Source organism: Dromaius novaehollandiae, chromosome 16 (genome assembly GCF_036370855.1).
Source record: "Dromaius novaehollandiae isolate bDroNov1 chromosome 16, bDroNov1.hap1, whole genome shotgun sequence".
In the NCBI taxonomy this organism is placed as follows: domain Eukaryota; kingdom Metazoa; phylum Chordata; class Aves; order Casuariiformes; family Dromaiidae; genus Dromaius; species Dromaius novaehollandiae.
This window is the reverse complement of record NC_088113.1, coordinates 21,078,014-21,099,283: the sequence shown is the minus strand read 5'-3', so window position 1 is coordinate 21,099,283 and position 21,270 is coordinate 21,078,014. Positions and strand designations below refer to the sequence as shown.

Genomic DNA, 21,270 nt, shown 5'->3' with positions numbered 1-21,270 from the left:
TGAAGATCACTAATGACAGGATGGAGAAAAAACAGGATTCAAGGGTCTAATTGCACCTCTCCAGCATTCAAGGCCAATTCGTTATCCCGTGCTCAGTCTAGAACAGTTGACTTAGCAGGCAGTAATTTGAGCTGAGACCAGATGTTTCTGTTTAAACAGACTCTCCAGGGAAATTAATGAAAAAATTTTCCTTATGTGAAAAATTGTTTTCCCTCTTACAGTTCCTAAAAAGTTTTCAGGAAAGTAGTAGCAACACAGAAGGAAAGCATTTCTCACACACATCTTCAAACATAAATTCACACCCCTTTCTGCCACCTTGCTTCATTCTAGAGGGTGGGGGAGAACACAGCCACCCCCCCCCCCCCCAATCGACAGGCTCTGACTTAAAGTGACTTAGGAAAAGGTCACAAAATGGGCCAAGCTTCCTTTTCAGAGCTGCTTGCAACTGCTCTGTGCTGCATCTCTACCCTTGGAGCAGCCGCTCCTGACAAGATTTACAGATACAGAAACAGCAATAAATACAGAGAGCAGACACCTGCACTAGGCACGCGCTCCAGTCTACCACGGGATAAGCTCCCTGGGCAGAGGACAGGACCCCAGCTACCCCTTTTACTGCTAAACAGGAAAAGGGAAGGGAAGGTCCCCCAGTAAGGAAACACTGAGCATCGCTGCTATGCTGATCAGAGAGAAGTTGAGACCTTCCATCAGTCAGATCCATGACTGTCTACCTACGGAGAGAGCACAGAGCAGCTTGAATGCATCACACCAGTGGAGCAGGATTCCTTCCCTGCTCACCATCAGGAACTGTCCTGACAGACTCCAAGCTCTTTCTCCACCTATCTCACACCTGCCTTTAAACCATCTCTGGCTCAGGAAAAACTAAGTTTCCAAAGGCCTGGGACCCTGAGAAAGAGAAGGAAGCGAGAGGAGAAATGAAGCAGGGTGGTAAGGATGAAGAGGGCATAATCCCCCCTCTGCCTCTGGTGCATTTCAATATATTTAGACAGGAGCACATCTGCTTGTCTGAACAGAAAGTAACTGACTCTGGGGCCCAAAGTGCAGCTGGTGAGTTTGGTCAGCTTTTGCAATGTGGCTTCAAACTATGAGCACTGCAGAGCAGAGCCTGTACATGCAGCTTTGCAAACTGCCACACAAGGCAGGAAAGAAAATGGCTCTTCTAGTCAGTCGGTCAAGATCTACCTCTCTGATAGATGTTTGTCAAACCTTTGCATCCTTTCTAGACATTCGTGTACTACTATTGCCCTGCCTTTGATATTAGGGGGGAAAAAAATCCTGTTTTCTCATATGAATATCTGAAAGGTAATTCCACGATCTTGTGTCCTTTTCACCATAAACACAGTCAGACTCTCTTCTTGCAGCCACTCATGTGGCATAAGTCTTTTCCTCCAGCCTCACTGCAGACTTCTCCTCTCTAGGCTAGATTAACTTCAGTTCTTTTAATCTTCCTTAATAGGCCATGTTACTTCTGTAAATCTCCAAGCCATGAAGGAGAATAGCTGTCATATCTTATACTCTGGTTTGTTGTTGTAACAGACAATCCACTAAATTGATGCTTTTACATACAATAGTCAAACCAGACTGACTAAACACAAAAGGGAACCCATTTCAAGCAGTCATTTATCACCAAATCTATTATCTTATAATAGACATTGTTCTTAAATTAGGGCCTGGCTTATTAAGCCAGTTTCATTTGGAAGATGCTCATGTTTTCTCTTTGATGTAAAATGAATGCTTAAGTAGTAGGCATTTTTCATTGCATCACAGGAGAACCATTTAAGTGGAAGACAAATACAAGTAGCTTTTAGTGCAGGACTGCTCCTCAAAGATGTCTTACCCTGGGATTACTTCCATAGGCATCTTAAAGAGCAGGTGAGATTTGCTTTTCAGCGTGTTATCCTTGCTTCTGAATTCCTGTAGCACATAGTCCAGCTATTCTTCCTGTATGGCAGACAGTGATTTCATTAGCACGGTATCAAAGGGAGAGCAGAATTAATTATCTCAGGTTCTGTGGTGTTGACAGAGCAAGAATTATGGAAGATGGCTAAGAAAATAAACACTACCCTACCGTCAGTAACAAATGATGTTCGATTTTTGTGTTTTTTTAAATAAATCAGGAAACTACTTTTGCAACTACTATTCCTTAGCCCTCATCTTTCATCTCAGAGGACAGTACCATTACACAGGCTATAAAGCCATCACAATCAGTGTCAGTCTTCGTGAATGTCTTTATTGTCAGTTTTCTCTATTATCTCTTTGACATGCAGAACTTATTCATATCCAAACCTGTGAAAACAAGCATAAACTGAGAGCTGTACTCAGCCAGATAATTCATTACTGAGAAAAGATATCATGAAGAAGGCATGTCATAATATTATTGTATCAAAGGTGACCTCAAAAAGAAAGAATCCTGTGGCAGATTTCTACAGTTTCCACATCAGCAAATACATTTATTGGAAGTCTAAACTACGCACATAGTTTATTGCCATTATGCACCCAGAGAGATGTGGTATACGGTTATTTTAAAACTGGCCATTTATACACGTCATTTTCCAATTCACATATGTAGCTGCAATAATTTTGCGCACAGAACAAACCACTATGTAACTTCTAAGTGTTAAAACTGTCTTGTGAATACCACCTACTAACCTAAGTTTTCCTAAATTTACCAAAATGGAATAACATGTTGCAGCTACTGCCTTGCCCTAGTAACATTCAAAATGGAGATTTTTAAAACTGTCTTTCAATATTGAAAGTTTGAAGGAAGAAATGAAGTTAGATTTTTCATAAAGACCATATCATAAGTTAATGGGCAGGGCGGAGCTCCATTTTCATCAAATATTTTGAGTGATGTTTCCCAGCCACTTTGTTGTGTAGTCTATGTTAAATATTCCCAGTGAATCTAACACAGCATCTCCTTAGGAACATCCACTTTAAAGTAACTGTATATATAAATCTCGGAAATGATACTGCTACCAGTCTATGTGAATCAAAATTCAAAGACAGATCCTAAATCATATCCAAAAACTGTGCAGTTACAGCAGATACATCTTATCGGATATGTCTGGCAATCCAGTTCAGATCAGTGCATGTCAAAGGATACCTAGAAGCACAAAGACATGGGAAGAAAGCCTAACCATCATAGCAGGTGAACATCAGGATATCTATCAAAAAAAGAGTACGACGGGGAAACTGGAAAGTTGAGATTTATGCCTACATCCACTACTAAACTCCTGTATGATGTACGATTAATCACAGCCTCCCTGAGCCAAGTTTCTCCATCTGTAAAACTGAGGTGATAATACCACAATAACCAGTCTGGGTTGGGGGAAGATTAAGTATTAATCTGTTTGCAGCAGAAAGATTCTGGAATACTGTACTGTACCTGCATCACCAGTATCTTCATAGGTGACTTTACCTAACGTGAATCACCTTCCAAAAGTCAAAATCTAGAGCCTGCCAATTTTGTTCTTTTGGCCTCTTAGAACTTGCATTCTGCCTTCATATTATAGAATTAAGATAACAAAACATACATCTCTGCTATCCACTTTCTCTTTATTCATAGCAATTGTGAAAGAGTTACCAAACATTAGGACAACAAAAAGAAAAGCCATTAAATACTGAAATGCTCTGGAATGAACTGCATCATCACCTCCAGCCTCACCTGAAATCCTTTTGCCAATTTCTGTAAGTACTCAGAAGCAATCCTATCTTCCACTTGTCAGGCATGGGAGATGTCTGTGGAAGACAGCCTTTGACCTCCGTCTGAAAACCTCGTAGCCTGAAAAACGGTACGATTCGAAAACAGATCGCACAGACTTTTTGTGACACTTAGAATCTCATAATTATGTCTTGCAGAAAAGGAGGAAGAGTTGCAGGACAGGAACTAACCTTTTAAGAGTGTTTTCCAGGGTATTTCTGACAAACTATCTGCAGCTATAAGAAATAGCCTGTTACAAAAGCTTTACAATCCAAGGTAACCATGCTAAAATCTCTTACTAGTGTAAGCAGACTAAAGATGTGACAGCAGAACTGAGAGAAACTTATGATAATGCAAGCATGAAAACTCTATTTTGATAATGCTTTATAACAAATTTGAACACATCTTTAGCAGTACAGGTTTCAATTCATAGCTGTGGTGCAGCTGCCAGAACGTTATCTGGCTAGAGGGGGCATCAAACCCTGCTGGATGCAGCTGATGTAGCTGACTCTCAGCCGCCTCTCCGGAGCAGCTGAAGCACTGGGGCATCTTGGGGCTCATTTGCCCGGAGAGCGACACGGTAAAGCTAGCAGAGCCCTCAGAGTATTTCGCTCAGTGCTGAAAACAAGATCTTCCCTGCAGAAGCATTATGTAAACATGGATGTATCCTGCTCTGAGCACAGCCTCGAAAGCAGGGATAATTGGGCACAGAGTAATTCTGATCAAAGAGCATTGCAGCAAGCTTCAAGTGCAGGAGAAAACACTTTTCTCCCATCTGCAATGGCTCTGAGAACATCCCCCCTCCTGGAGATTTGGCTGCCAGGGTGCACAGTATCTACTGATTTCAATACATTAATGTAAGCTTGTAACTACTGATTCTTCCATAAAAAAACTAAAGCGATGTAAGTTCTGGTATTTTTGTTTTGTTCTGTTTTTTTTGAAAAAGGGACCCATTGTAGCTGTTTCATTGAGCCCATCCAAACTATGTTTCAACAGAGCTAAAGAATGCAGACTTTTGCACTCTATTCATCCACATCATGGCATTCATTTACCTCATGCTGTTTTTGAAGACAAAGATCATTAAACAAGAGCAGACCAAGTCTACCCTGAAAGTTCAAACAAATAGAAATAACCCTATGAACATGCTCGCCACGACAATGCCTTGACCACAGCTCACACCCAAACTAGCTTAAGATTAGCCAGTGCAGACAGTGCTATCAGGGTAGCCACGGCAGTACAGAGCCCAGCACACGCTGATCACCTGCACACGTAACCTCCCGGGCCCACGTGACTTGGACAAACCATAGTAAAACTGCAGTAAGAAAGTGATCTTTCATTCCCCTATTACATGTGGGGAAACTGAAAGCTCCTAAGCACTTTGACATCCATTCAAATATCTAATAAGGATCTTCTATGACTGGGATTTCTAGGCAGATTGAGAAAAAAAAAAGAAAAACCTTCTCTGAAGAAGGGAATTAGCTTCCCCCAGTTGACGAGCTCTGTGCCCCCTCTTGCAACACTAACCACGCCAGAGTAAAACACTGCTTCTGGAGGACCCTGGGTCTCTTGTGGGGCTACTGACCACTGCAGCAACACGTTTCTTCTGTTCCCGCTTCCCTTGCGTATCCGCTGGGGACCTGAACGTGAAGTCATGAGCGAGGTCTGTTATATCACGGTTCTACAGATTCTCAACAGCTAAAGGACTTCAAGGGAGACTCCTCCTTCCATCATTCTCTTGACCAATTTATCAGGGATTTTATTAATCCTGCCCCAGAGGATGGATACCCTGATGGATAAAGGAGTTCCTCTTCAGCTGTTCTCTAAAAGCACTTTCCCATGTAACGATAATTAGACACAGAAGGTCCTCTGAGAACACATCCACGCTGCTCCTGAGGTCCCAGGGAAACAGCTCCCAGGGTTCCTGCTCTAGCTCTTCACCCTACTCTACCCTTGTGCAAGGCTGCCGTGGAGTCTCACTCTAGTCCTTGCAGCCGCTATCACAGAACTCTCAGTCCACTTTCTTCCTTTTTCTCAAACCCCTCTTTGAGAGAAATGCCAAGATGAAATATGGCTTTGTATTCAAGTTTTGAAAATAGACCCAACTCCGCTGTCCCCCCCATTTTAGCTTCATTTGTTCATCACTTCATAAATATCAATCTGCAGAGCTTTGAATAAGAGATTTATATCCATGCAGTCTCATGAGATTCAAAGCCTCCCAAATGTCCATTCATTCTTATGTATTCCCTGGGACAAAACCAGAGCCAGAGCACTATCAGAAGATTGACAGACAACCATTTTACAAAATTACTTTCAAGAGGAAGATGTTTGCAAAACATCTCTCACAGACTTAAAAACAGAAATCACACCAGTTCCTGTTTTCTATAGTTCCAAGAGGTCAGCCACAATTTTTATGTTTATGTATATGTATATACATACGTGTATGTATATGTATATACATACGTATATGTATATGTATATACATACGTATATGTATATGTATATACATACGTATATGTATATAAACACACACTTTTTTTTTTTTTTTTGGTAAGGCCACTATTGAGAAGCTAGCCAGCTTTAGTGAGTAAGGGAAAAGAGCTAGTTTTAAGAAAGTGGCCTTTGTCTCTACAGAGCTTTGAAAGATGCCCCCCAAGGAGGGGAGAAAAAGTGGAAGGAAAAAAGTTGGTCAGTTATTCCCCCCTTATGACATAAGGCTGGAATTGCCCTCTCTAGACTTTCCTTTTGGTCTTAGGAAATTTCAAGGGCCAAGTTAAACTTGTTCCTGCTCTACTAAGGAAAAAAGAAGAAAAAACACTTTCTTGGAAGATACAGTTTTCTGTCTTAATGATAGTATAAGGATGCATAGCTTCAGCAAAAATGCTGTTTCCTCCAGATAGTCTGATCCTTCAGTTTAAACAGCTATTACCCAAAAAAGACAACCCATTTGTTTTCCATCTCTTTAGATGCACATTGCCTGTATTAAAACTCCAGCTTTTCTGCAGAGTTGCTATGTAATCACATATTCACTGTGCTGTACTTGTGCACTGATTATCCCTCTTTAAGTATAGAATATTGCACTTCTGCTTCCTTTCCTTAAAAAGTGTTCTCACATCAGGTTTCTTCCAAGTTTTATTTGTCAAGCATTTCATACCATGCTTGATTTTGTCCCTATACATTTATCCTGTTCCTTTATGACTGCAACCTTCTCTAAGTGCTTATTCTCTATATATTCTTTGTGTTCTTGTCACATTTGTTTAACACACTTCCTTCCTCCACATTTGGATAGTTAATGGGCTTAGTATCAATTTCTGCAAGGAACTGACAGCCACAATTCCAAAATCTCATCCCAGATCTTACTTACCAACCGAGTCTGAGGCCTCCCTTCTGCAAAGCCATGGTTTGTATTTTTGTTGCCTCTGTCCTAAGGACCGTCAGCTTCAGTATTCCATACTCTAATCCAAGCTGCTTGCCATTTCACATTCGTTGACCAGAACTGGATCTGCAACATCTTTGTCTTGTTGCTTTCTCTGCTTTCTGCATCAGAAGATCAGTAAATTCTTCAGCTCTCCTGCTAACAATCCACATGCGCCCTGCTGCACTTTCCTTTTTCTCAGGTACCTGGGCAGCTTGCATTCCCTGTAATAATAAAATCCTGTAGTTTGGTAGATTTTTCCAGTTGTTCACAAGATTCCAACCACCAAACCCCACTGATTTGCTGATCTACTATGCTGGAATTTTGCCAGAGCGCTTGTTCTTTTTCCACCTTAAGTCCTTTTACACAGTTTTTACATTCCCCCAACTCTGAAAGGGATATACTTGACCTAAGGCTCACACACATGAAGCAACATTATTCTTTTTTCATCTCAACCTGTGCTTTGCCAAAAAGCTACTACCTTGAATTAAAGTTCTAGGCATGCAAGTTATCCTATCAACTGTGTTAGGCCCATATCATCATTCCCTGTATTTCTTGCACTACTATACAAATTGAGAATAGTCTGTGTCACCAATACAGCCTGAAAACCTCATTAGGTTTTCACACCAATTTGCTAAAAATCTTCCCCTTGTGAGAAGTAGATCCCAGCCTTATCCATAGGAGGATGTTGTCAAAGAGGAAAAAAGGAAAGGAAAAAAGCAAAAAACAAAACAAAAAACAACCCCCCACACACCCCTCAAGGATACACTTGTTCTTGAGGACAGACATTAATCTACGAGATCACCGAGTGCTTAAGCAGTCACATTAAATAGTGATATGATACAACAGTGAGTAAGTTATTGGCCTTTATTTGAAGGCTTTTAACAGTTACAGTAAGAATTGTCATTGCAAACCAGGAATTTTGAAAAGATTGAACAATAAAAGTTAAAAAAACATCCACAAGCCCACCTGTAAGACATGTCGGTACAGAAAGGAAAGGTGAGCTTTTGGTTCTTCCGTTCTGTTCACTTTTCAAATATCTGATAAAACTAAGACCCTAAGAAAGGCTGGATGCTATCTGAATTGTTCCAGCAGGTGAGCATTCAATATTTAACAGCATATACTGTACCAGCGTAACAGAGTAGCTATGTTAAGTTTATGGGTTTGAGTTGGGTTTGTTGTGGTTGCTTGCTTTCAAAAAGGACATTAAAAAAGATTATGCCAAGGTATCTATAACGTAGACAGGTAAGTTGACCGTATGAGTTTGTCCGTTCTATTTATAACTCATCTTGGTGGTACAAAAGGCATGTAAGCAACTGGAAATCTTAGCAGCATTTGACTTTCAAGACTGCAGCTTCAATTTAGTTTTATAATGCACATCCAATAGATTCACACATTGAACAGTCTCACATGGTCAAGGAGCACCAGCACTACTTCTGACTCATCATTCTCTTAGCATTAAAGTATATTTGCTTGCTTCTAGTAGCAGAGAACAAAAATTGACCCATCTGATTATCTCAGCACTTCACAGTTCCACGCAATCTTGAGGGTGGGGGGACTTGAAGCAACCACGTTCCAATGTGCAACTGAACCATCAAGAGTACTGAAACACCCCAGAAGTCATCTTAAGTCACAAATCATTGCCATCTTTTGCTTTGAGTTGGTGGAAGAATGGAGTTGAAAATAGTATGCTTTTGATCTCAAAGTGAACAAGTAATGGTAAAGAAGATTTTATGTGCATCAAAAAACCCTCATTCTACAACTGTGCTTCTGTAGTCCAACACCAATATTGCAATATCAGTAGGCACTGCCAGCAATGCCTATTCTTCAGAATAAAGCATCTGTAGAACGCTTAGGGTTCTCCACCATGATAGATAAGCCTTTTGGGGAATGCTTCCAACTTCAAAGTCAGACACATCACACAAGCACTTCTCTGAGAAGCTGGTCAGTGTACACATCTGTAAAAATAACATTTAAGCTCATCTACAAAACATACTCCAACTGAAACAAAACAACTAGGTTAAGAGTCAATCTGCTCACACTGGTGACAGATGCCACAATTAACATCTTGTTTATAACCACTGTTTTAGCCATTCCACCATTTAAAGTCGCCTGACAGTGTTCCTATTATCCAACCCCATTCTTACACCTTCAAAAGGAAGAAGCCAACAATACAGTCACATTTCATCTGCTTGGGAAAGAATGAAGAGTAAGTGATGTTTTCCCCAGCCTACTCCAAGGAAAGTTTCAACATTACTGCTAGTCCAGTTAGCAATGAATGTAACTAGGACTGGGGAACAAAAGCTGATATTCCAGGTCCTGCAAGCTTCAGAATTAAACTATTGTGATTTGCCTGATCATGTCTGAAAATACGAGAGAATCCAGTAGACGTGACACTCTTGAAATACAGAACTTTATTTAGAAACCGCTTAAAATAGAAAAACCCTGTCAAGAAAAATCCAAGTCAAATATGGTTTCTCAGTAAAATGGAGTTTCAGGGCAACAAAAGTCTAAAAGGCCACAAGAGAAATAGCACCACTGCAATTTTAAACAATGGCTAGATACTTGCATTTTTTGGCATTCACTGAATTTGGGTTTTTCTCTGAATTTCACAAAGATTCATGCACTACACAACAATTACCATAAAATGCTCTCCTACACACATTTTAGGACAAGCTACCACCAGAAACAAATGAATACAAGCACAACAGGACTGATCAATCTCAGTAGTGAAGGGGGATCAGAAGTCTTGCAGGATCTTGCCAAACACAAAAGTAATGAGGGGCATGATAGCAAGAAAAAAAAGACAGTTAAAGAAAGTACTTTAAATATTAATATTTAAGTTAGTCTCAGTACTGTATTTTCTGCAATAACATTAGCTCTGTTAGCCAGCACCTTTTTAGTTTTGACCCCAGAAGATTACTGAACTGGCAAGTATTATTAGATACACCCTGGTTTTAAAAAAAAAAAAAAAAAAAAAAAAAAAAAAAAAAAAAAAAACACACAGAAAGTTTATCCTCATGTGCTCGATTCACTTTCATTTTAAGATAGTTGCACAGTGCAAACTCTGTTACAACCATTTGATTTGACCAGCACTCCTTGGAATGGGGAAAAGAACCAGTGAGATACCAGAAGGTATACCAACAAAAACAAACAGAAACAGGACAAGGAGAAACAAGAGCCAGGAAAAAAATTACTTTTAGGCAATAATAGTAGATGCCCTTTTGTTTGTTTTTTGTTTTACAGAAAACACAGTACATTTTGGCAAAGTCATTAGCCACAATGCCACAGAAAAAGGCTTTAGCGCTCTTCAAGGTAATTTATGTGTCTCAGCTGTTCATACTCCCTCTAATCTTGTGACAGGCAACAGTAAGGCCTATTTCATCGAGAACTAATCACTTAGTAAGCAGCTTTACATAGGAATGGAGTTTTGATTTAATAGCCCCTTTTGAGCACTTGCTGACAAAGGCGGCTGCCATGCAAGGCCTCTCAAACAGCAGTGTATGGAGTCAAACAAGTGTCTACCCCGGTATGAAGCACATAAAATCTCCTGTCACATTACTTCAATTTGGCATATGGAAGCATATTTTAAATACTCTTAAGGCATTTAATTATAATTTCTCTGCTGCAATTTCACATTAACTCAATCTTTCTGTGAGTCAGAGTCTTTAATTTCTCCACTACACACCATCTTAGATACAAGAAAAGAGTCTTTCCACAAACCAGTGTTTTACCAGCAAACCATTCTGCAACAAGTTCCAAATATTCAGCCTCTTGCTCCCTAAATATACCAACTAGATGTGAATACTGCTCCGCTACAAAGTGAGAAAGAGCTCCTAACTCAAACCCACTGTAAAAAGAGTGAAACTTCTGCAAAGTGCACTTTAAGAAGAGGTACTTTTTGCTTATGAAAAGAAACCAGTGAGTCCTCTAAGAATAAAGTGGAGTATTTTACAGTTAAGCACATGATCTGGGGCAAAGAATTCTGATGTTGCTGCTCTGCTGGTACAGTATGTGGTCTGTTAATACTCTTCTTGTTCCTCCTGCGGTGCTCCTTCGTCAGGTATCACAAAGCCTTCCTGAAGAGGGGATAAAACAAGGGCTTTAATGAAAAACTGATCTCAAACCAGTTCCTGGCTACTCTTGAGATGTATGTACCTTTCTTTTATTTTTCACTTAGGATAGTGGAAAGGAAATACTGTCAAGTTATCATTTACAGTGTTAGTATATACTAGCAGACAAATTATTTCCTCATCTTTGATTCATTTGTTACATACTCTTCACGTAAGCCTAAGCCTGTCTGCTGCCCAAATAGAATTGTTATCTGTTCTTTATTACAGGAAAAAGCTAGGCCATAAACCAAAAGGAAAAAAACAAGTAAAAATGGAGGGAGCACTAGAAAACAGCCCAACGTCCAGTTATGGGAAGGGGAAAAAAAAAGTAATCCAATTTCTACAAGGTTACTTACATCTGTGGCATAAAGAATTTCCACAATCCGCTGCAACACTGGATCATTCTCCCCTTCATTCTCCTGGCAGATCAATTCAATGTTTCTCAGTTTGCCAAAGTAGAAGTCTCTCTCCTTCTCCAAATCTTCAACAGTGAGTTTCAATACATTGATCTGCCCAAAAGATATCAATGGTAATTTCTCCACCAAGAAGAAAATAAGGTAGTGGTTTATTCAAATGGCGAGATTCCCAAAGTTACCAGGATGGTATTCATATGCAAAACACTTTAGAAATAATCAAAACCGGGGGTGGGGTGGTTACTATTTCACAAATTATAACACTGCTTCCACAAAAAAAATCCAGCCCAAAACACGCAATATCCTTTGGAAATTCTAATGGCTTACTACATGACACAGGTAAAAAGCCAACTGCTTGCAGTTTTCCTTGCCAACACATTCTTTCAAGTCAACTCTCTCATGCCGACAGGAGTTTTAGTTGTACTGCATTCAGTATTGCAGTGAAGTAGCAGCTGCTCATAGCTCAGTTGGAATGCTGTGATATCTGCAACACAGCTGTGGAAATACTTAAAAACAATGCTATGTGGGATATGGCACATACTAGATGTAAATGTCTGGGTACTAGTGTACTGCATAAGGAGTTTCACTCCTGTCAGGAGAGTGAGACCACTCTAATAAAGGTTTCGGAATAATTGACTTCAAAGAAGCTTACTACATTATGATCTCTTTCTTGCATCTCCCTGTCCTAGTCATTTGGCTCTTTACATAAGTAAAGAAATAAAACCACTCCATACAGAAATCCATAATACATAGATCAGTACACAGGGCCATTTTGATCAACACACCTGCTCAATCAATCCTGCCGATTCGTCATCTCCTGGAGCCTTTTTGACCATTCCAGTACCACCTTTTGGAGTTGCTGCAGTTCTCTGTGTAACAATGGGCCTCTGTGGGGCTGTAAGATTGAATCAGCATTAGCTCCCCTCAGAATATCTTTTTTTTTTTCCTCCTCTCTCTCCTTCTTCAAAAGGTACCATCAGCCTTCCAGACACACTTAGGTACATAGGAACTTGTCTTCAAATTTCTCTATCTGAAGCATTCCTTCTCCCTGACTCCATGCAACATGGCTGTTTTCTTCAACATGCATTGGCACCAAGCATTGCCATCTTTTCTTTTAGAGAAAATTGTCCTTTCTGTAACTCCCAGATAACCGGGTACTACTGTTAGAGATGCTAGTCTTAAACATCGACTCAGAAATAAGCTGCAAAATACTATAATTTGATGCACTGAATTTGAACAGGGACTCAGTCTTGCTTTCCTGAAGTGTGGGTTTTTTTTTTGGTTTTTTTTTTTTATGATCTAGATAACCTTTAAGTATTTACTCTACCTGCACTGCTAGAACTGAGAGCTTTCTTGGGTTTGTTCACAACTGGAGCAACGAGGTTTGGTGCTACTGTCTCTTGGCCTTGTCGAGCAGCAACGGGATCATACTCCTTCCCATCATAGTTTGCATCAAAAAATTTTTTGAACCACTGAACAAATTCAAAGTTGTCCTGAAATTTTCCTTTCACTAGTTTGTCCACAGGAATTATCTGAAAAAAGGTAAAAACTTGTATTAACAGTAAAGAACCTTTCGTTTATGTATAACAAGTTTTAACAAGAGCACACTCAGGAGATGGGCAAATGCAATTCTTTGTCTATTCTAGAGAAAATACTCCTTAGGCATAAGTGCATCTCAAATAGTAAGATTTTCCTAATAACTGGAATTAAAAAACAAGTCGTGGATTCACTGTCAGTGTCCAACTAAATTTTAAATTAAAATTTTAAAATTAGTTCTGCAATAAGGTTTCTGCTGCACCACGTTTCAACACCAAACTTCTTCCTGTACTTTTGAAGCCAGCTCATCCAGCACTAGTTTTCATAAATCTGAACTGCTGACCAGTTTTTACAGACTACTAACATAAAGAACTACTACAAAATTTAAACATCGCCTTTTTCGTAGGCTCCAATTACACTCTTCATTCCAGAGATGCTGAAAAAGAAGATTATTAAAAGGATGCAGCAAATTGTAACTTCTTGTCTGTAGGCCACCAGCTGAGAGTCTATCAAGTTTGGCAGGGGCAAAGAGTCATTACCATTATACAGTCATTTAACTTTTAAAAGCATGGTTGTCCAGCTCTGGACATGCTGCACAAGTTAGCGGTACTTCCCCTAAGTAGAAGCCTGATTAAATGTGTGCTGAAGCTATTAACAACCACAGAATGAGATACCTTCAAATAAATAAAGAACCAAGTTTTAACACCAAACTGCTTAGTGTTAATCAAATATGCCGCCAGTAACTATTACCTAGATAAATCACCCTTCCATGAACATAATTATTTAATCTGAACAAGTATTTTCAGAGATCTAATTTTCACCATCTTAAAATTAAATAAGCTTGTAAAGAGGAACTCGAAGTCATTAAGACTACCATACCAACAGGTTATGGGATCACATCTGGTACAAAGCTGGTTCAAACAGGAGGCTTAAGTACAATTTATCTCAGATTTTCTGCATTAATCTGTATCTTATATAGAACTAAAATGGGAAAATTAATCTTATCATTAAGAACTAGAAGCCTAACCTTAGCTGGAGTAAAGCAGATACTGTCCCAAGTCAACAAGAGCAAGAACCCTAATGCAAACCAGAAGCAAGCTGTGCTCCAAGATTTATTCAGGTCTGGAGATGGAAGTGGTGATAACACATTCCATCTACTTTGATGTTAAGAGCAAGGAGAATCAGTTATAACCCAGCTTACTTTGTCAACACCCATTCGTTTAAAACCTGCTTGTAGAATCTTGAAGTTTTGAATATACTCATGCTCCAATTTTGCTTGAAACTTCACTTTCTTGAGTGCTACAGAACCGGGGAAGAGCATGTCCATGAACTGACAGTAGGCAGCACCTGCCAAAAGAAAAATTCATGTGCTATCTTATTTGAAGTGAAAATATGAGCAAGTTTTCTTGACGCACCATTTACTACAATAGGAAACGGAGGTTCAGCTTACCACCCTACTGTTCTGAAGCCTACTTAACTGCAAGCTACTACCAAAAAAAGTGTTCCTTCTCTGCCTTTGTCCCCAGCCACACTTTCTCTCTGCCTTTCTGGCCTCAGTTCTAAGGAATACAAGTCCTAGGATGAATCAAGTCAGCTCACTAAGCCCACAAAAGTTACTTCTCAGTCAGATCAGCAAGCTGACCTGACTCACTCCTCAGCTACATGAGCCCTTAAAGGGAACAAAAGCAAGGTATCAAGAGCCTTTAATCTTCTGTTTTGATGCAGTATGGCCTTAAATAACCTTCAGCTGACTACAGGATCAGACTTTTGGTCTCATGACTTGAGCCCTTATGAGCAAGAGCAATACTGCCTCTAGAAGTTCAAGCAACAAATCCAACATGTAATTTGGATTTCATTCCTTCATGGATATCAGTACAGATCCAAGATGTTATGTGCTTTTAAGAGATATATATTATTATAAATATTAATAGAGCTAAACCAGAACAACAGTTATTTTAAATAATTAATAAAATGATTTACTTAATACAGACAGAACCTATCCACAATTCAAAACACCCTCAAAGTTAAGAAGCCAAATTAAGCTGTGTTATATTTAAACCCAGTCTTAGTCAAAAAACTCAAACAAGCTAGTATTTCTTCCTATCCATTTTAAATCTTTCATACACATCAATTCAACTCTCATTACAATTAGAACAAAGGGAGGATTCCGTTAACCCCTAAAAAGCAGACAACCATCTTCCAAAAGAGAAAATTAGCTTTTGTAGAACATACATACCCCATTAAAAAGATATTTTAAAACTATATGGGTGCTTGCAGTGATAATATGTAATCATATGCCATTGAAAATACAAGTGCAACACACTGATCACTATTCCCCCCACAAATACCAAAAAATTAAGTGCACGCAGAGAATAATGGGAGCCTGAAACTAAAACAGACAGCTACACAAGCTTTTGTGGGGGATCTAATATCCAAGAATTAATACATTACAATATAGGCCTAAGCTAGTCTATCCATGTCAACCCCAGGTAAGGGAAAGTCCTATACTGTCCACTTTCTAGCAAGACATTTGCAGGCTGTTTGGGACTCCTGCTTTACCTGTGATAAACAGAAAATCTCTGCTTCTCTACAGGTAGAAGGAAAAAAAAAATCTTTGTTTTGATCTGCACTTTCAGTTTACTTACTGAAGGACTCCAACAGCCAACTCAAAAATAGATGCCTCCCAGAGATCAGGGTTTTGCTAACTATCTGGCAATCAGAGAGAAGCATGATTTAAAAAAGAGCAGCACAAGTCAAAGGCCTTCTTTCATATTTACGCAGCCTCAAATTACTGCGGCTACCCCCTTACTAAAGGGAGCAAAGAAAACTTAGAGACTTGCTTTTAAATGACTACGACTAAGTCAAAGCCACTTCCATCCATGCAGAGGCACAGAGTATTTTTGCAGACACAGAAAAGGGACATTACTCAGCACATACCACATCATAAGCTCTCAGCCTTCTGCTGAAAACAGGTTAGCGGAGATTCTGCACAGTCAGTACTAACATCCACACTTCTCAGAGGCAGAGCCCCACAGCATTTGAGACTTGCATTGATTCTAAGCAATTGTTCTTATTTTAAACCTGCCAGCTAGATCTTTAGTTCCTTCCTCTTTGCTGACTTTCTCTGCCTTTTCATTAGACAAAAAGCTGCTACAAGTACTTGTCAGAATAGTACAAGTAGTACTCTAAGTTCCCGACTTCTGTTATCCTTGTGAATGTTTCTTCCATGGACTCAGCCATAAGCTGTACCGACAGTTCCAAATGTATTTTTTACTTCTTCCCCTTTTATTCTGTCTGCAGCTTCCGCATCTCTCATTGTGTGAGCAACATCTTATCTCAAATTCACTGTATGAGTTGAACTTCCACTTTTTACCAAGTCCCTTTCTATTTCTGTTGCAGTTATCCAAATCATCATCTTTACACAAGCCATGTTCTTAGCCTTGGTTTCATTTTCAGCTCTTACTCCATGCACTATTATTTTTCCTTCATTGCTATAACCCTTCTCCCCTACGTGCACATTCCTCTGAGTGACACGTGACTTTATTTCCGTACCTTAATCACTTCCCCTTTCCTGCTTACAAGTCTTATCAGAGATTCAGCTTTGCTAAAGTCAACTCAAGCCAAAGTGACTCGGAGTGACATAGATGGAGATGCTCCTTTATCATCAGGAGTTGTGAAGTCCTCAAGGCGAGCCCAAGAGAGTCCACAGTGTCTTCCTCACACCTCTCCTTCTGCCCCATCTGAATCTTTAGAAACCTCCCAAATCTCCCAGGCATTCTCTTCTCTTCCATAAGACCATTTGTTTATGCTGGTTACTTGGAAGATTTGCACACTACCATCATGCCTGAGTACTTAATTTCCCTTGAGAAACACCCTCCTGTAAGAATTTTTTTGTCACATTAACTACCATTCCTTCTTATTCCTTTTATACTGCAGCGTGTCAGAAGAAGAATACACCTTTTCGTTATGCTTAGATTGCTAAAAAATAATTTAAATAAAACTCAAATCACAAGCAAATTATAATGCAAAATGCTAGATTAAGTTGACAGTTAACACCAGTTTAGCCAACAACATTGCTACAGCGGGTCAGCACAGATGGCTCACACAGCACAGTTTTACCTCTATAAAGAGACAGCACAAATCAAATTTAGCATTCCTTTTGCCACCAGTCCTCTTACCTGAACATAGCTGTTCAATCTTTGTCAGCGTCAGCTGCAGAGACTCATTGATCCACGCAAGCATGTCATGTCGACTCAAGTTATCGCTAGTCACTGAAGTAGAATACACATTAACTGCCATTTTCTGAAAGAAAACCAAAGGGGTGAGTGTCACACGTGGAAGCCCTGCACGCTCACCGCTCCTGCGACGGCAGGCTCACCGCAGCAAGCTACAGGCGCTTCCTTCCCAGCCTTCATGACGGAACAGGCAAGCGAAACGTGATTCACAGGAAACACAGCGAAGCTGCCCGGCGCTAACAGCTGGAGAGACCTCGCTTCACCGCGGCTGTAAAGGCCAGGGCCCAGCGCCTCTCCAAAGAAAATTGACGCCGAGCCACCGCTCACGCAGAAACTCTGATGAAAGGACCCGCAGCTGCGGCGAATTACCCGCCCTCCTCACCCACGCCGGCCGAGCCGCGGGGCGACGCTTCCCGGCGCGGCGCGGTGTCTCGCCGGGGAGAAACACGGGGCGCCCGGTGCCGCCCGGCCCCGGCGGCACAAAGCGGAGCCGCCGCCCGCTGCGGAGCCGAGCAGCTGCCGCGGGCAGGGCCGCCGGGCCCCGCCGCACGCGCCCCAGCGGGGGAGGCCAGGCCAGGCCGGGCCCCCTCCCCGCCGCCTGCCTCCCGCCGCCCCCGGGCCCCGCGGAGGGGCGCGCCCCGGGCAGGGCCCGGCCCGGCCCTGCAGGCCTCACGCCGGGCTCCTCGCAGCCCACCGGGCGCCGACCCGCCCCGCGTTTCCCCGCCGCCGCCCGGGCCCGTCGTCGCCGCCGCCCGCCGCCGCCACCCCGGGCCGCGCCCCGCGCCCGCCGCCGCCCCCGGCCCCGTTACCTGCCCCCGCTCGCGCCCGTCTCCTCCGCGTTCAAACCGGCCCCGCCCGCCTGCCCGGGACCACGTCACTCGCACGCTACGCGCTCGCGTCACGCCGACGTCACGGCGGTTATAGCGAGCGCCGCTCGGCGGCTCACGGCCGAGCTCCCCGCGAGGGGGGCGGGGGGCGCCGTTGCTAGGGGGCGGGACAGCCGCTGCGATGCCGCAGCGAGGCCCCGCCCCCCGCCTGGGATTGGTGGCGGCTCTTAGCCCCGCCCCCGCGGCGGCCCCGCCATTAGCACGCGCCGTGGGGTAGGCCCCGCCCCGCAGCTCCTGCCGCGCCCGTTCGGGCGGGTCCCCCTGGGCGGGGCCCGGGCCGGTTCTCGCCGCGGCGGCCTGTGAGGGGCGCGGAGCCACGAGCGAGGCCACCGCGGCCGCGCCGGGCGCCTGGCAGGGCCTGGAGCCCGGACCCCGGACCCGGCCGAGGCCTGGGCGCTGGGGCTGTGGCCGCCCCGCAGGCGGCGAGGCCTCCTGAGGGAGCGCGTGGGCCCCGCCGCCGCGGAGCCGTTAAAGGCCAGAAGGGCCCCTTAGGCCCCGGTGACGCCCGCCCCAGCGGCGGGGCTGCAGGCCGGGATGACAGGCCGCCTGGCAGGCTGGTCCTACTGGCTCACTTCCCCCCCCCCCCCAAGAATAACAAATAATGTCCAGTCATACAGAAATACTGATTTTTAATTAGACAGTGATAAATGGTAAACTCCAGACGTGGATCTGTTTTCTTTCCCATACGGAAATCAGTAAACTGTTTCAGACAAGGCACAGTTTTAAGTTTTTCATACTTTGGTACTGGGCTCCCAATACAAAAAGTATATGAAACATTTCTAAAAAAACAACAATACAAACTCCTTTGATTTTTAAAAGATTGTATAAAAACCCACAAAACTTTCAACATCAAAATCCTTACCCTAAAAAAATAGCACCAGGGAGAGTTACAGGCCTTTAAAAATTATTAAAAAGGCATTTCTGAAATCTCTCTTCTTACAACATTTTTATAAACACATAATAAAAGGCAGCTCTTACAGGGAAAAATATTTCAAGGAAGACTTGTCTACTACAATTTTCATCGCGTAAGCTTAATGCCAAGACAATTACTATTCCTTTTATCTTTACTTTCTCAAAGTCCTTTTTTTTTTCCTCTTGTATTTATTTTTCTTTCGATCAGATAGGAAAAGATGTGAAAAAGATGCCACTGAGCGGAGATTATGTATTAACCGAGTTTTGAGAAATAACATTGTCATGGGGCAGAAAGGTGGAGAGGGCTGCTGCCGCTCGGCGGCTCCATCCCCCGCGGCCGGTCCTGGCCAGGGAACTCCCCACGGCCTCGGGGACCGGCAGCCGGGGACGGGGACCGGCAGCCGGGGACGGCAGCGCAGGGCCAGCCTGAGGCTTTAGTGTTTTGGTTCAGGTGCAGGTCCCGCGTTGGCCAGAAGCCCTTCGGCCTCCTCGAGCGCCACCGGCACCACGGCACCACGGACCCCCCTCCCCGTCCTCCGCAGCGGCCGGGCAGGTAATGGTGCGAGGTGACGAAAGGTGGTGATGGGTCGTCCCTGAGCAGCCCGCAAAGACTTGCGGCTGCTAGTGGGGACCGAGGAGGCCGCTTGGCTTTCTCTCCAGCTTTTCTGAATTAAGGCTCGCTCAAATGCATGCATTTGGGAACGCCTTAGCAGAAGACTTTCAGGAATAACCGCCAGGTAGGATCAAGGAAAATAAGCCTTGAAACTTTTCCTGGGTTCCCTTCCCTGCCAATTCCTGAGTGCGGTCTTGGCTTGGAGACCAAGAGAAGACGAGGGGCAGGCAGCTCCCCCCAGCAAGGGGGGGAAGAGGGGGTGGGGGTGGAAAACTACATAAAAACAGAGGGAGGAGTGGAAAATGGGAGACTCCCTCGCTGCTGGGGACCCACCGCCTTCCACCGCCCGGGCAGGAGGTGCAGGAGGGTCCCCACTTGTCAAAGAGAGGTAGGAGGAGCCGGGAGGGAAGCTCCCATTTCCCACTGGCGAGGCGCTGGGCCGTGGGGCAGCACGCTGACCACCAGCACAACCGCGCTCTGCGGCTGCTTCAGTTTGAGAATGCACCCAAGGACTCGGCCAACGTGGGGCCGCGGTTTGCAGCGAAGAGCGGAGGCAGGGGAGGACACGGGGATGGAGGGTGAACGTGTTTCAGTGCATTGAAAGGTGCATTGGAGTTAAGTTCCCGGGGGGCTGCCAGGACTGCAACCTCCCGCTACGGAAAACGGCGTTGACGGGGGAGCGCTGCCGCGTGCACGCATCCCCCCCGGCCCCGGGGCAGGCACGGCCGCCCACGCGCTGCTCGGTGATGGCGCTTCGGAAGTGACATTTTGGGGGGCTGTATTTTCAAGACATCGATCGCTACACCATCCTTCCTGCTGCTGGCGTTCATTTTGGCAATGAACGGTAGGACACCGCATCCCAAATCCTCCCTGCTCTCGGATGACTGTTCAACCTTTCAAATCACTCAGCAGGATCTTCAAATGTAAGGGAAAACTTCAAATGCTTTAAAAAGGAAGTAGTGAATAGTTGTAGACTACAGCCGAACTCACAAACCAACATTTCTTTAGTTCTAACTAGAAGAGTAACTCTACCACCTCACAGCTCAGTTTCAGCTACATTCAGGTCTAGGAATCGCCACATTCTTACGTGATGCCTTAAAGCAGCAACAGACGTTGAACAACAAAATCAAAGTTTAACAAAAAAAGTCTTAAAAAAAGATTTGGCTTCTGTATCCTGCATGTTCAGTGTATGTAACCTGACCAGGGTCCTTTACACCTGCTGCTACAGTTTTGGTTTTTTTAGCAGTGGTTTTGCTTAAGAAAAGCATCGTTTCTCTGTCATTGGAGGTGTTTGCAGCGTCCCAGCGGCTGCCTCCGCACTCGCTGTTCAGCAAGTTGCAACTTTTCAGCTTAAAATGGAGTATTTAATGCTCTGGAGGAGATGTCTCGTCCCATCAGTTACGCACACAGCTTCCTGTGCTGGGTAATTAAA

At 43.3% G+C, this 21,270-nt stretch overlaps 2 protein-coding genes across 2 annotated transcripts in view; both read right to left on the bottom strand.

Annotated features, from left to right (window-relative positions):
• The window catches only part of LOC112987252 (uncharacterized), a 33,983-nt gene extending 26,088 nt beyond the window's left edge, over nt 1-7,895 (bottom strand). Inside the window, exons 1-3 of the mRNA XM_026107055.2 lie at nt 7,080-7,895; nt 3,683-3,799; nt 1,856-1,959 (exon numbers count right to left, since the gene is read on the bottom strand). The gene's annotated coding sequence lies outside the window, so the exon portion shown is untranslated. The remainder of the gene's footprint in view (nt 1-1,855; nt 1,960-3,682; nt 3,800-7,079) is intronic.
• A 1,629-nt stretch (nt 7,896-9,524) lies between these two features.
• MAPRE1 (microtubule associated protein RP/EB family member 1) lies at nt 9,525-18,387 on the bottom strand. The gene is made up of 7 exons (XM_064521725.1): nt 18,236-18,387; nt 17,370-17,493; nt 14,393-14,538; nt 12,983-13,187; nt 12,441-12,550; nt 11,599-11,751; nt 9,525-11,209 (listed from the first exon to the last, which is right to left on the bottom strand). The coding sequence occupies exons 2-7, from the start codon at nt 17,488-17,490 to the stop codon at nt 11,153-11,155; spliced, it is 792 nt and encodes a 263-aa protein (XP_064377795.1). The 5' UTR covers nt 17,491-17,493; nt 18,236-18,387; the 3' UTR covers nt 9,525-11,152.
• Nucleotides 18,388-21,270: the final 2,883 nt, after the last annotated feature.